The following is an 11,899-nucleotide window of genomic DNA, read 5'->3' on the forward strand; positions in this document are numbered from 1 at the left end:
CGTGGTGCGAGCTCTCGGGGGCGAGGCTGGTCTCTGGCTGTCGCCTGCCGTCCCTCCAGGGAGCAGCGGGCACAGGCGGCTTCAGCAGGGTCGGTGCGCGTCTGGGGTCTACTGAACCCTGATGCAGAGGGGACACCATGTTGTGGAGAGGGGCCCTCTGCCTCCCTTCACAGCTTGGGCTCAGGAACCCTCACTACGACCTCCCCAGGGTGCATGGGAAAAAGAAAGGAGGGAAAGTACCCAGAAGTGGGAGCGTTGCTCAGAGTACGGGCACAGCCAGATGGGGCTGGCGGGGGTCTTTCTCGAGGACAACGCCTGCCTGGCTGGTGGAAACAGAAATCACAGGGGCAGAGTAACTCTCATATTGCTTCACTGCTGCCGGCCTGGGAACCTCTGCCCGCTCCTCAGTCCTGGGCTGGCTGGCTCAGGGCAGCAGAGTCTGTGCACCTTGCCCGGCTCCTGGGCGCTGAGCCTGCCTGCACTCCTCCGCTCGTCTGCCTGGCCCAGGCGTATCACGGAGGTGAAGGACTGGCCTAGGGCGGTGCCTGCCCGCCTGCTCCTGCGGCCCGGAGGGAGGCTCCTGTGGTCACAGGCACTCTTGCTCGGCCCATTCTTCTACGTGGCTGTTTTCCTTCTTGTTTTGTAAAAACACTGCTCTCGATGAAAAGTTTAGATTTTTATCATTCTATATTGCAGTTTCCCTAGAATCATGCCCCATTTTGTTTTTCAAATTCAGAAAAATCATGGCATTTGTGCTTTAAAAAGTAGTCATATGGAATGTCTCAGAGCAGCCAGCACCTCCCAGGCCGCATGCAGGGCCCACGCCCCCACGGTACACAGTAAGACCCTGGCAAGGCGTCGTCATTCTATGTTCCGGGAACTCAGTCCAGGGGTTAGGTGCCAGGTCTGTCTGGTTGGGCAGGGGTACAATGACCCTTGCTGGATCGGAACAGGAGCAGCGGCCTGGACCCCAGCACTCCTGTGTAGGATGCAGGCATCCCACGCGGCATCCTGGCTGCTGTGCACTAAAAGCCCATCCCTTTGAAACTTATTTTTTAAACATGTTAGAGGTTTCATTTACTTATTTTGGTCTTATATGAGTGAAAACAGAGAGCTTCCATCTGCAGGGTGGTTCTCTAAATGCCCGCATGCACCAGGGCTGGGCCAGGCTGAAGCCAGCAGCCTGGGGCTCTCAGGTCCCAAGAACTCTGAGGACATGGCCTTTGCTCACGTTGCAGGATACTTGAACAGAGACGCGACACCGAGGCTTTGGCGGGAGCAGCTTCATCCATGCCGGGCTGAGGCCCAGAGCACTCACATGCGAAAGACTGAGCCTGCACAGGGGGCTTTGCCTTACACAGCCCTCCGCTCCCGTGTGTCCTTACAGGGCTGCGCACGTTCCAGCGGGTGTCTGAAGCCACATGGTGGCTGTAGGGATTGCTGGCCGCGCCAACCAGTCTCCTTGTAGATCTGGTACTTTCCCCCTGTACACAGCAAACTGTCTGTTGATTGACATGGTGCTACAAGGAGTTGTTGAAACTGTCACAGAGAAACAGGTCGCAGGGACGCAAGTTGAAGCTGTCATGTCCCCTTCCCTGGGGAAGGCCCCGCCCTGTTCTGCCCCTGATGCTGGGACCCTCTCGGGTCAAGGAGCGTCACCTTGGTTCGGGGATGTACACTGGTGCAGCACCATCACTGGCCTCCGTGTGGCTGCAGATGGATCTCACCGTCGGGCACCAGGCAAGGTAGACTCAGACGATCCCCTGACATTAGAACTACAGCACTTACAAGGGGCTTGGATCTCCAAAGGTTGAAAGCCACCCCCCAAGCAAGTCTCTGGAGTTCCAGCCTTCCTCACTTACGACTTTGCCCTCATCATATGTAAGCAGCAGTTGCTTGAGTTAAATTTCCCATAAACCCCCTCAGAAGCAAGCAAGTGGGTTTTGACAGATGGCACTGCACATCTGTGTAGTCTGCCAGTGGAGACCTTGTAGCTTCCTTATAATTGCAGCAGCAGCCTGTAACCCGTGATACAGTTTCACATGTAGATGGGTGAATGATATCCCCAGGACCTGTCTGCCCAGGTGGCAGGACCCAAGTAGTGGATTACTCAGGCGGCTTTTCTGTCCTCCCTGGCTGGTGGGGGTAGGAAGGAGAGGTGGATAGTTCCAGCACACGAGACCCAGACCAGTATCAGGGCAGCTTAATGCGAGCGGCCTTCCTGCATTCCCAGGGCGGGGCCCCCAAGGGCTGTTGTCCCAGGCCAGCTGGAGTTTGGAGAAGTTGGACACGGAGTGGGGCTCTCGTTCTGTGTGGTTTGGGGCTCCCCACCATTGGGTTTCCTGAGTGGTTGTGTTAGAATTTTTGGCCCATGCATGTCAGGTTTCCAACTGGAGCATTACAGTCCTCCCCATCAGGCAAGGGTGTTTTTAGGAACTAAACACCCTTAGCTTGGCAGGGAGACTTTATCTCATTATAGGGTTCCGAGGGTCTAATTCTGTAGCCTCCCATGGCCACTGGTCCCCACATTGGTTCCTCCACAGACATGGCAGGAAGAGGCACCAAGATGAGCGTTAGTCTCTGCCAGGGTCAGGAACAGGTTCCTGGTTGTGATGGATGTGGTGGGGAGGGCTTTCTTTACTTCCTGTGAGAGCAGGCCTGGGGTTTGATCATAACTCTTGAAATCTAACGAGACTCCAGGGTCTTAGCCTCCTCCGTAGACATACATCCCAGCCTGCCAGCTCAGTCCCCACGCAGGGTCTTTTAGGTTGAGGACAGTGAAATTAACTGGGTTACAGGCCCCAGGACGACCATCTGATGTGGTGATGCCTTCGGGAAGAAGCGTGGTTTTGTCTGCACCAAGTGGCGCATGGATCACAGCTCTAACAAGGACAGTTAGGGGCACTGCCTGAGGTTGTTGTGCACATGCTCTGTCGTTGAGCCTGTATTCTTCACTCCCAAGACAGAGCTCCACGTGGGCTGTAGCAGCTGGTCTCCACCAGCACCCCTTACAGCTCACGTACAGGTGGGGTGGCTTGTTGTACACCAAGTCCCCACAGACACCAGAGGGGACTGGCTGTTCCGCATTGGTGATCTGGATTCCGCTATTTGACCTTCACTGTCACTGCTCCTGACCTCTGACTGCTCTTTGAGGAATTCCATGGGTCGGAACAAGTGTACGGCTCCTCTTGGCAGGTGGAGCTGCCTGCAGGCTCCTGAGACCGCTCCCTGGTAGGGGAAATGGGTGTGGGGAAGTGGAGTTGTGGTGATGCTGACCTGTTCATGTCACACGGATACACGAGTCACAGTGAGGGGCTTATGTCTATACAGCAAGCCAAGGAAGAAGCAGCCGAGGATGACAACGAGTCCCAGCCACAAGAGGGAAGTGAATTGACAGAACCATGGCTCCCGTTAGCTGGAGCGGTGGCCACCAGCCCTACTGCCGGCCGCAGGGGCCATTGGGGGGTGAACCAACGGAAAAGAAAGACCTTTCTCTCTCTCTCTCTCTCTCTCACTCTCACTCTCACTGTCCACTCTGTCAAAAATTAAAAAAAAAAAAAAAAAAAAAGACGCTGCAGCCTCCAACACAGGGAGCTCTGTGGAGTCCACAGTTACACCTTGGGCCTGGAGGGGGCAGTCTTGCCCCCAGCGAGGACTGTGTCAGGCACACGTTTTGCATTGTTCACATACTGCTCGAGCTGTGCAGGAGCACCTTGGGATGTCCAGGTGTTGGCCCAGTGTGGACTCCAGGGCCTTCTGGCTAGTACAAGCCCCTTGGTGGAACTGCTTGATGAAAGCTGGGGCCAGGGCCCCGGGACTGCAGCTCGCCTGTCCTCAGACTTCCACCGTCCACTGGGGATGTAACTTCCATTTTTTTTCATAAAACTTTATTTTATTTATTTGAAATGCAGAGTGAGAGAGAGAGTGATAGAGGTATCTTCCAGTTGTTGGTTCACTCCCCAGATGGCTGCAATAACCAGGGCTGGGCCAGGCTGAAGCCAGGAGCCAGGAGCTCCATCTGGGTGTCCCACATGGATGCAGGGGCCCAAGCACTTGGACAGTCCTCTGCTGCTTTCCTAGGCACATTAGCAGGGAGCAGGACTGGAAGTGGAGCAGCTGGGACTTGAACCGGTACCCATATGGGATGCTGGCATCACAGGCAGTACCTAACCCATTATACCACAGAGCTGGCTTCTCACTTTGAGTTTTAAACCACGCTGGCTCATGTTGGGAGTAGTTTGGGTCCCACTCTGCTAGGTGGACGGAGAACAAGGTCAGGGCGACTGGCTCTAGGATCGCTTGGTGGTGCCAGCTTGGCTTCCTGGTCAGTCTTTTGGTCGCCCCGGGCCATTGGCCCTGGCCACCCCAAGGGGCCCCCACAGTGTCCAACAGCTGGAGGGTTTCTTTCCCCCTTTTCCACAGGAAGCCCGTGCCCGTGCAGAGTGGTGAGCGTGTCCTGGGGGGTCTGTGTACCAGTCGCCAGCAACTCCTGCTGCAGGTTGGCAGGCTCCACCTTTGGTGCTGAAGCCGACACAAGCAGGGGCTCAGCTTCTGTGGCTGAGGGAACTGTCCTCACCTAGGGGCTGGCCCGGTCAGTCCGGTTGGTTGGAGAACACCTCTTCCGTGACCTCTGGGCAGCCAGGGTCTGGCCCGCCAGGCCTGACCAGACAGTGGAGCTGCTGGGTTTAAGGTTTCTGCCACCTCCAGGTGAGTGTGCAGGCTTCACACAGCATCCTGTGACACCGGCCAAGTGGGCCGTCGCCAGCTGGTACTGCCCTTTGTATTCCGTTCGTGAGGACTGGGTGAGGCACCTGGAGCGTTCGCTCTTGCCCCGTAGTAAGTTTATCTCCTCCCATCCTAGGAGGGCTCAGAGACAGGGTGGCCAGCCTTAGAGACACCACTGGAAGAAGCCAAGGCCCCAACACTGGAGTCAGTTCTCTGGCCACGTGCTTACAGGAGGAAAGGCTTAGCTACGCCCGGGAGCCCCAGAGCTGGGGCGCTGGTGAGTGCCCTTCTGCTCGAAGGCCCTTTCCCGTGCCTGTTCCCCAGCAAAGGTTCCCTGTCTCCTCCCTTTGTGGCTTCACACACAGGCTCTGCCGAAAGGGAGACATTAGGTATCCAGATCCTGCAGAACCTGGTGTCGGGTTGAGGGGGGTTGGGAGGGGGCAGACCATCTGCTCTCTCTCTGGACCGAGTTGATGCTGCCCTCGGGACAGGTGGAAGCCGAGGTACGTTACCTCCATTTCCTTGGCAGAGTTGAGCCTTTTTCCTAGAGACCTCGTAGCCAGCCTCCCACAGGAGGGTGAGGAGCAGGTGTATGCCCCCATGCAATCCTCCCCAATCTGCCCTTTTCACAGGAGGTCCACATACTGGAGTAGCATGCAGAGGCCAGCACGGAACTAACATGGCTGGAGAGTTTTTGAATCCTTGTGCAGTCTAGGCTCAGTCAGCTGGCCCTTGTCACTGTTCCAGAAAAAGCCCATAGCGCAGGCACCTTCATGGGGCTCTTCTCAGAGGATATAAGGCACCACTGTTCTCTCTGGGGAACTAAGAGCCATGATTTTTGCTTCCGGCCTTCCCTGGCTGAGGGCTGCTTGGCCACGGGAGTTGAAAGTTCTCTGAGCCTGCGGTTTCCCTCATATCTTCACCCATGGAGGCCACTGGACAGGGAGAGAGAGGAATTTGTATAACTTCATGGCCGCCTAAACCACATCGCCGTGGCAGAGAACAGGGTGACGAGCTTGGAGACCTGTGGCTCCCGTAGTAGAAGCCTCCTCCGTGCAAGGGGCCCACAGATGGGGTCACCCCTGAGAGCTCTGCCCCTGTGTCCTCCATGAAGTCCGTGGGCTGGCCCCCTACAGTCGTTCTGAGCATGGGCTCCTGGGGGCCCAGTCTATCCTGCTCTTCCCTGTAGTTCCCCGTGGTCCTGGGTGCACACAGGCCCCCTACAGTCGTTCTGAGCATGGGCTCCTGGGGGCCCAGTCTATCCTGCTCTTCCCCGTCGTTCCCCGTGGTCCTGGGTGCACACAGGCTCCCTCGTTGTTCCCCGTGGTCCTGGGTGCACACAGGCTCCCCCGTCGTTCCCTGTGGTCCTGGGTGCACACAGGCTCCCTCGTCGTTCCCCGTGGTCCTGGGTGCACACAGGCTCCCTCGTCGTTCCCCGTGGTCCTGGGTGCACACAGGCTCCCTCGTCGTTCCCCGTGGTCCTGGGTGCACAGAGTCTTCCCCTGAGGTCTTGGGCGGTCACTGTCAGGGCTGGTAGTGCTAGGGAGTTGGGTGACATTTTCCCAACTGTTGGGGACGCTTGTTTTCCAGTGGCCTTCCTGGTGACAGTGGCACGTTGGTTCCATCCCAGTCTGGCCGACCTCTCCCTGTCCTCACCATGCAGCTGCTGGAGTGCCTCTCTGGGGGTGTCCTGACTGTTGCACTGAGCTGTGGCATTGAGCAAGGCAGCTTCCCGGCAGGCTTCCAGAAGCCCCCGACAAGCCCTCTGGTGACGACCTCCAGCAAAGCCCTCTCGCTTGTGTTGCTTGGGTCTGATGTCTCCCTGGGCCTGGCCAACGAAGGTGGTGTCCACCACCCATTGATTTTCTGCCACTTCGGGGTCGAGGGCATGTGGACACAAAGCCTCACACGGCCTCTCAGAACGAACTTGGGTTCGCTTCAGGCCCTTGCAGCACTTCTGAGGTTTTGTTCACACTCACGGTCTTTCCCCCTCCTGCCTTCCCGCCATTTAACAGAGCCTCTTGACAGCTCTCCAGCATTCGAGACTCCAGGGCTTCATTTGTCTTCAGGAAAGTGGACCTTTACAGTCTCAGAGCATGCTCTTCCAGGCGTTTTAGCACTGACTGCGTGATTTGGCGATATTCCTGGGTGTTAAACAGCTGTGCCACGTAGGTCTGTGGGCCTGGGTGATGGATTGCGTCAGACCTGTCCGAGCCCGAGCTCCCTGTGAACGAGGAGGTGGGCGGTGGAGAGGGGCTGACACTTGACGCCGTGTCGGCCCCTTGCACCTGGCCACCGCTGTCACAGCTGATGGTCCCCAGATTTCTCTCGGCTTCTGTTGAGAGAAGGTCGTCAGTAGGGTCCTCTTGGTGCTTTCCAGTTGGAGAACGCGGGTTAGGAATGGCAGCCCTGCGGTGGCTGCAGGCCGAGGTGTCTCAGGTGGCTTCCTTCTGCTGAGGCTCTGGCCACGGAGTTCATCTCTCCCCTACGTGTGGGGAGTGCAGGTGGTAGCGGAGGTTCAAGCCTGCCCTGGCTGCTCGGCTGAGATGGACCCCTCAGGTTCTGGCCGGCACTGTGAAGGGGCCGTCGTGATGTGAGCTCTCTTCCAGACAAGACTGGAGCCAGGGTGGCTGAGACCTGTGACTTGCTGGCAGTCAATGTATGGGAACCGGTGGGGCGGCCTGGTTTTCAACGATGATCGATCTGCTCTGCTGACTGCCTCTTGTCCCAGGACCCTCAAGAGGGCCAGCAGGTTTCCCAGAAGCTCCGAGTTTTCCAGGAGTCAGCACTACCGTCTCGTTATTACCCCTTTTTGAAATTTCTCACCATATTTACTAACTCTTGGTTTGCTGTTTCCTTCTGCCCCCAGCTATGGATATGCATTCTCCTGGGGAACAGGGAGGCCATGGCTGGGCCTGGGGCTTCCACAGGGTCCCTGGGCCCCTCCCCTGCCCCTTCCAGGTGTGCACTGGCTTGTCAGGCAGGAGGGGTTGGTTTTATTGAAAGAGGACCTTAGGGTAGGGTCTAAGGTAGGAGAGGACCTGGGGTCCCTGGGGTGGGGGCCCCTGCACCTTGGGGCCCCTAGACCCCAGGTACATGTGACCTTGAGACAGCCACTATCATAGGACAGAACTTGGTGACTGTCGCTGACATCCTGTTGTTTCCCGGCTGTGCTGAAGGTCACACAATAGAAGCTTCCCCTTATTTGTTTTCAAAAAATTATTTCAGGTCACTCCTCAAATTTGGCAGGGTCCCAGCCATCACCTGCTGTCTCCCAGGGTGCAGTAGCAGGAAGCTGGAACTGAGAGCAGAGAGATGGATCATAAGTGGAGCAGCCAGGACTAGAACCAGCGCCCCTATGGGATGCCAGCATTGCCATTGGTGGCTTAACCTGCTGTACTACAGCGCCGGCCGCTCACCAAGGTGCTTGATTGTGTCACGAGGCTGGCCTGGCCACATGGGTGTGTGTGTGCCATTGGACAGGCACGTCTCAGGACGTGTCCTTGTTAAGCCATGCACAGGTGTGAGAATTCCAATGTTCCAGCGCCGTGGTTGCTGGGGTGGAAAACGTCTCTGGTTCTCACTCCGTGACGTGATTCTGACATCTCCCTCACCCTCTCGTTGGGTTCAGGGAGCCAGCTTCCGAGGCTGGAAAGAGGTGACTTCTCTGTTCAACAAAGACGATGAACAGTACCTGCTCGAAAGCCGCAAACCTCCCAAGTCCAGAGGGTAAGTCGGCTGGGCTCACCAGGACCGGGGCAGTGGTTTCCACGTGGGGAGGGCACCCTGCCTGCCCCTGCTGGGGGTCCCAGCTGGGTGCCGTGTCTCCTTCTCTCTTTGAGTCAGTAGAAATGGGCGGCCTTGCATGTTCCAGACAAAACAAAGCAGGCTTTCCTCTGGGGAGCGGCTTCTGAGAGGCCGAGCAGAGGCGAAGCGGCCTGAGCGCTGACCGCTGGACTTGCTGCAAAGCAGAGGGCGGAGGCACCGACCGTGAGAGATGTGAACCGGCATGTGGCTGCTAACTTTATTATAAACATTCCAGAATGTTAAGAAGGGTCCTTAAAGTTGAAAACAGATTCAGCAGCTACCTAGTGGTGTCACGGTCGCCGGTGGGCGCCGCTGAGCCTACCGATCGCCTGCCCCCAGGGCGTCCCTGCGCTGCTGTGCCCTGGCGGGGATTCACACCCTGTGTGCTCTGGCTGAGCAAGGCTTCACCTGTGTTCTGGGCCATGCAGGGCGAGGGGTGGGGGCCCCTCGTTGTCACGGCCTGCAGGGACAGCAGTGCCTGAGGGTCAGCCCGGCTCCCACTTCCTTAAAACAGAGGGACTCCTGGACTCTGACAGTGCCTCACCCCTGTGCTGTCAACAACGCCACTGAACGCCCGTCTGATGCTGGGGCACTTTCTCCCCTTGTTCCTCAGTCTGGACCCTGGATGTGTGAGCGTCTGTTTGCTCAGACGCTGGGGCTCTGCCCTCGCTCGGCCTCACTGAGGCCCCCACAGCCAAGTCTGGTCTGGGATGCGACTGTCCCCAGGTGTTGTCAGGTGCTCAGATACGGCCTCCACCAAGCATGCTAAGCAGTGGGTGGAACTGATTTTCCTTATTGTCTGCAATAATTTTCACATTCAGAAGTGTTCACATAGCTTTCTGCACACTGTAACTTTCTAGAAGAGAACTTTGTATGTAGGACACTTTCCTAAGATCCCTCTTTCGTCTCCTGTAGAGCTAATTCACGGCTAAAAGAAGAGTTGAAGACAGAGAAGAAGTCTGGGTTTTGGGACAGTTTGGTCTTAAAACAGAACACACAGTCCAAGAAGCCGGATGAGATTGAAGGCTGGGAGCCTCCCAGGCTTGCTCTGGAAGACGCAGCAGCCAACTCAGGGGACGCCCTGGGCAGCTGCCCGCCCTGGCCAGAGTGGGAGGATGCCACCAAGGGCTCCACCAAGTACACCAGCCTGGCCAGCTCAGGGGGCAGCTCCCGGTGGAGCCTCAGGTCCGCGGGGAAGCTGGTCAGCATCCGCCGACAGAGCAAGGGGCACCTGCGGGACGGCTGGGAGGAGGCCGAGTGAGGCTGAGCCGTGGCCGCGTCGGCGCCCTAGAGGAGGTAGAGAAGCCACTCTGTGCCTGACCTAATGCCTGAAGGTGACCTGACCTCCACACTGTGCCGTGGCGCCTGCGCGGGCTCCGTCCACTGCCTCACCACAGCGACGCTTGTCTGCGCGTCGCCGCTGTCTGCCGAGACCAAGATGAGGGTTTCTGCGCTGACCCCAGGGATGGCTGTGCCGCTGACCACAGCCGTCTGCCCCTCCTACCTCCTACCTGCTCCTGCATGCAACATGCGTGTCCCATGTGTGACACGGGAATGTAGCAGCCATGCAGTTGCCAGAAAATTGCAGTTCAGGAAATGAGATGAGTCTCCTGTGTAACTCAACAAATTAAACTTTTCCCTCCTGAATTAAAAACCTGTAGACAAGTCACTGAAAAGCAAGGCTTAAGTTTGCACACTCGTCTGCTGCTGAGGGGCGACGGCCTCCGTGCACCGGATGCAATGATGGCTCTTCTGGGAGTTTTATTTTTATGGCTCCTGAACTTTTAACTATTTATCTTTATTTTCTTTGAAAACTGGCTCTCTTTTTATTTGCATATTAGAGCAATGCTATAAAGTGTGGGTACAGGTCCGTCACTTTATGACTGAGTTTTGTTTGGAAGACGTTAAGCTGCTCACTGAGAATTAGAACTGTGTGTGCGCGCTGAAGTGCCTCTCTGTCGTGCCCAAGTGAGCCGTCTGTGTGCCTGGTGTCAGCCATGGGGAGCTGTGTTTCTCCCACACAGCCAGCCCCAGGTCCTCAGCCTGTATCCCAGATGTTGGATGTACACGTGTGCTCCTGGTTGTTTCGGTTAAAAGCAAAGGCTCCCGTTGCATGCTGGGGCTGAGCTCGGAGTCAGGGTCAGCGCTCCCGAGGGCCTGTGTTCTGGCAGAACAAGGTAGACCCTGCCATTCATCACCAGTGTCTCATCCGTGGCTGCTTTCAATCATCTCTGTCACAGCTGTGTCCCTGTTGTCTCATCTTATCCATGGGGTGGTGGAAAATGACCGTGGATCAACCTCTCATCCGTGGTCTGCATCTGTGTCCCTCTGTTGGCCTGCCACCTGAGTCTGGATCTGTCAGTGATCTAAAACTCACTCATCTGTCACCCATCTGTCATTCTTTGCTAGGACAAGAAGCTCACTTGGGAAGGGGACATGCTTTAAATGGTGTTCAGATAATTCCAGTTTGTGCTGAATCTTGAAATGCTGCATTGTAGGTTTTCTCTGTTTCATAAGCAGAGGAAAGTTTTGGATTCTTAGGGTAACAGTGGATTGGAAAATCCCGCGAGCTCAGGTGAATGCTGGTGTGAATCCCGGGCAGCCCCGGCCAGAGCCGTCCTGTGTGGGAACTTGAACGCCCAGCCCTGCCGTGGGTACGTGGGGACTCCATGCCCTCGTGCTGATGCTAAGTGCCTGCCGCCCGCCTCCCCGAGTGACTGATGTGCAGCTGGTCTCAACACTGGGACGGGCAGACTGGGGCAGCATGGGCACGCTCTCCACAGAGCCATGTGTCAGTGGTTGTCCTTCCTCTTCAACTAAAATAACTAGTTTTCATACAAGTACTGGTTGGTGTGCTCTTTTCTTGAGAGAACCTGCCAAGTCGCTCTGGAGTCATCGAGTGGGGCTGTGGCCTGGGGCCTGGCTGTGGGCGGCCCGTGTGCTGCCTCCTGCATTTGTTCTACTAGCTTCGGTGGTAACAGTGAGGTTTTTAAAAATAAAACTTGTTTCTGAACTCTCACAGTGAGTCTGCCTGGTTACTGGCCTCTGCTTACTGTGGCACTGATCAGTCACCGGAGCCGGTGGCACTTTTCCTGGCTTTTTCACACCATTTTCAGATGCAGAGGATGCGTTGGAGCTTTCACAGAGCAGTGAATGGTTTCTGAGAGAGGTGTGGCCAGGCAGGGCCTGTGCACCTTCCGCCCTCCCTCAAGGTGCGGGGGGCCTGGGGTTTTACCTCTCAGTATCCGCTGGCCATTGCACAGTGGCACCGTGTCATCTGTCTACAAACGGGACCCTCTCTAGAAGCAGTGGCTGGGCTGGGGCCGCAGACCCTGCTTGCCTGTGTGTGTCCGGGTTGCGGTCAGTG

The 11,899-nt window shown here is 56.7% G+C and overlaps 1 protein-coding gene across 3 annotated transcripts in view; it reads left to right on the forward strand.

Annotated features, from left to right (window-relative positions):
* Positions 1 to 11,551, forward strand: part of TDRP (testis development related protein) — a 46,668-nt gene extending 35,117 nt beyond the window's left edge. For 2 of the 3 annotated variants that reach the window (XM_051839249.3, XM_089302836.1), the window contains exons 3-4: positions 8,357 to 8,454; positions 9,448 to 11,551. In XM_051839249.3, the coding sequence (XP_051695209.1) occupies positions 8,357 to 8,454; positions 9,448 to 9,793 (444 nt within the window). In that variant the 3' untranslated portion in view covers positions 9,794 to 11,551. Of the gene's footprint in view, positions 1 to 4,861; positions 5,003 to 8,356; positions 8,455 to 9,447 lie in introns of all 3 variants that reach the window. The other variant, XM_051839247.3, reaches the window with a different exon arrangement.
* The last annotated feature ends 348 nt before the right edge of the window (positions 11,552 to 11,899 follow it).

This window comes from Oryctolagus cuniculus, chromosome 8, assembly GCF_051225735.1.
Source record: "Oryctolagus cuniculus isolate XC-2025 breed Fujian yellow rabbit chromosome 8, ASM5122573v1, whole genome shotgun sequence".
NCBI classification, from domain to species: Eukaryota; Metazoa; Chordata; class Mammalia; order Lagomorpha; family Leporidae; genus Oryctolagus; species Oryctolagus cuniculus.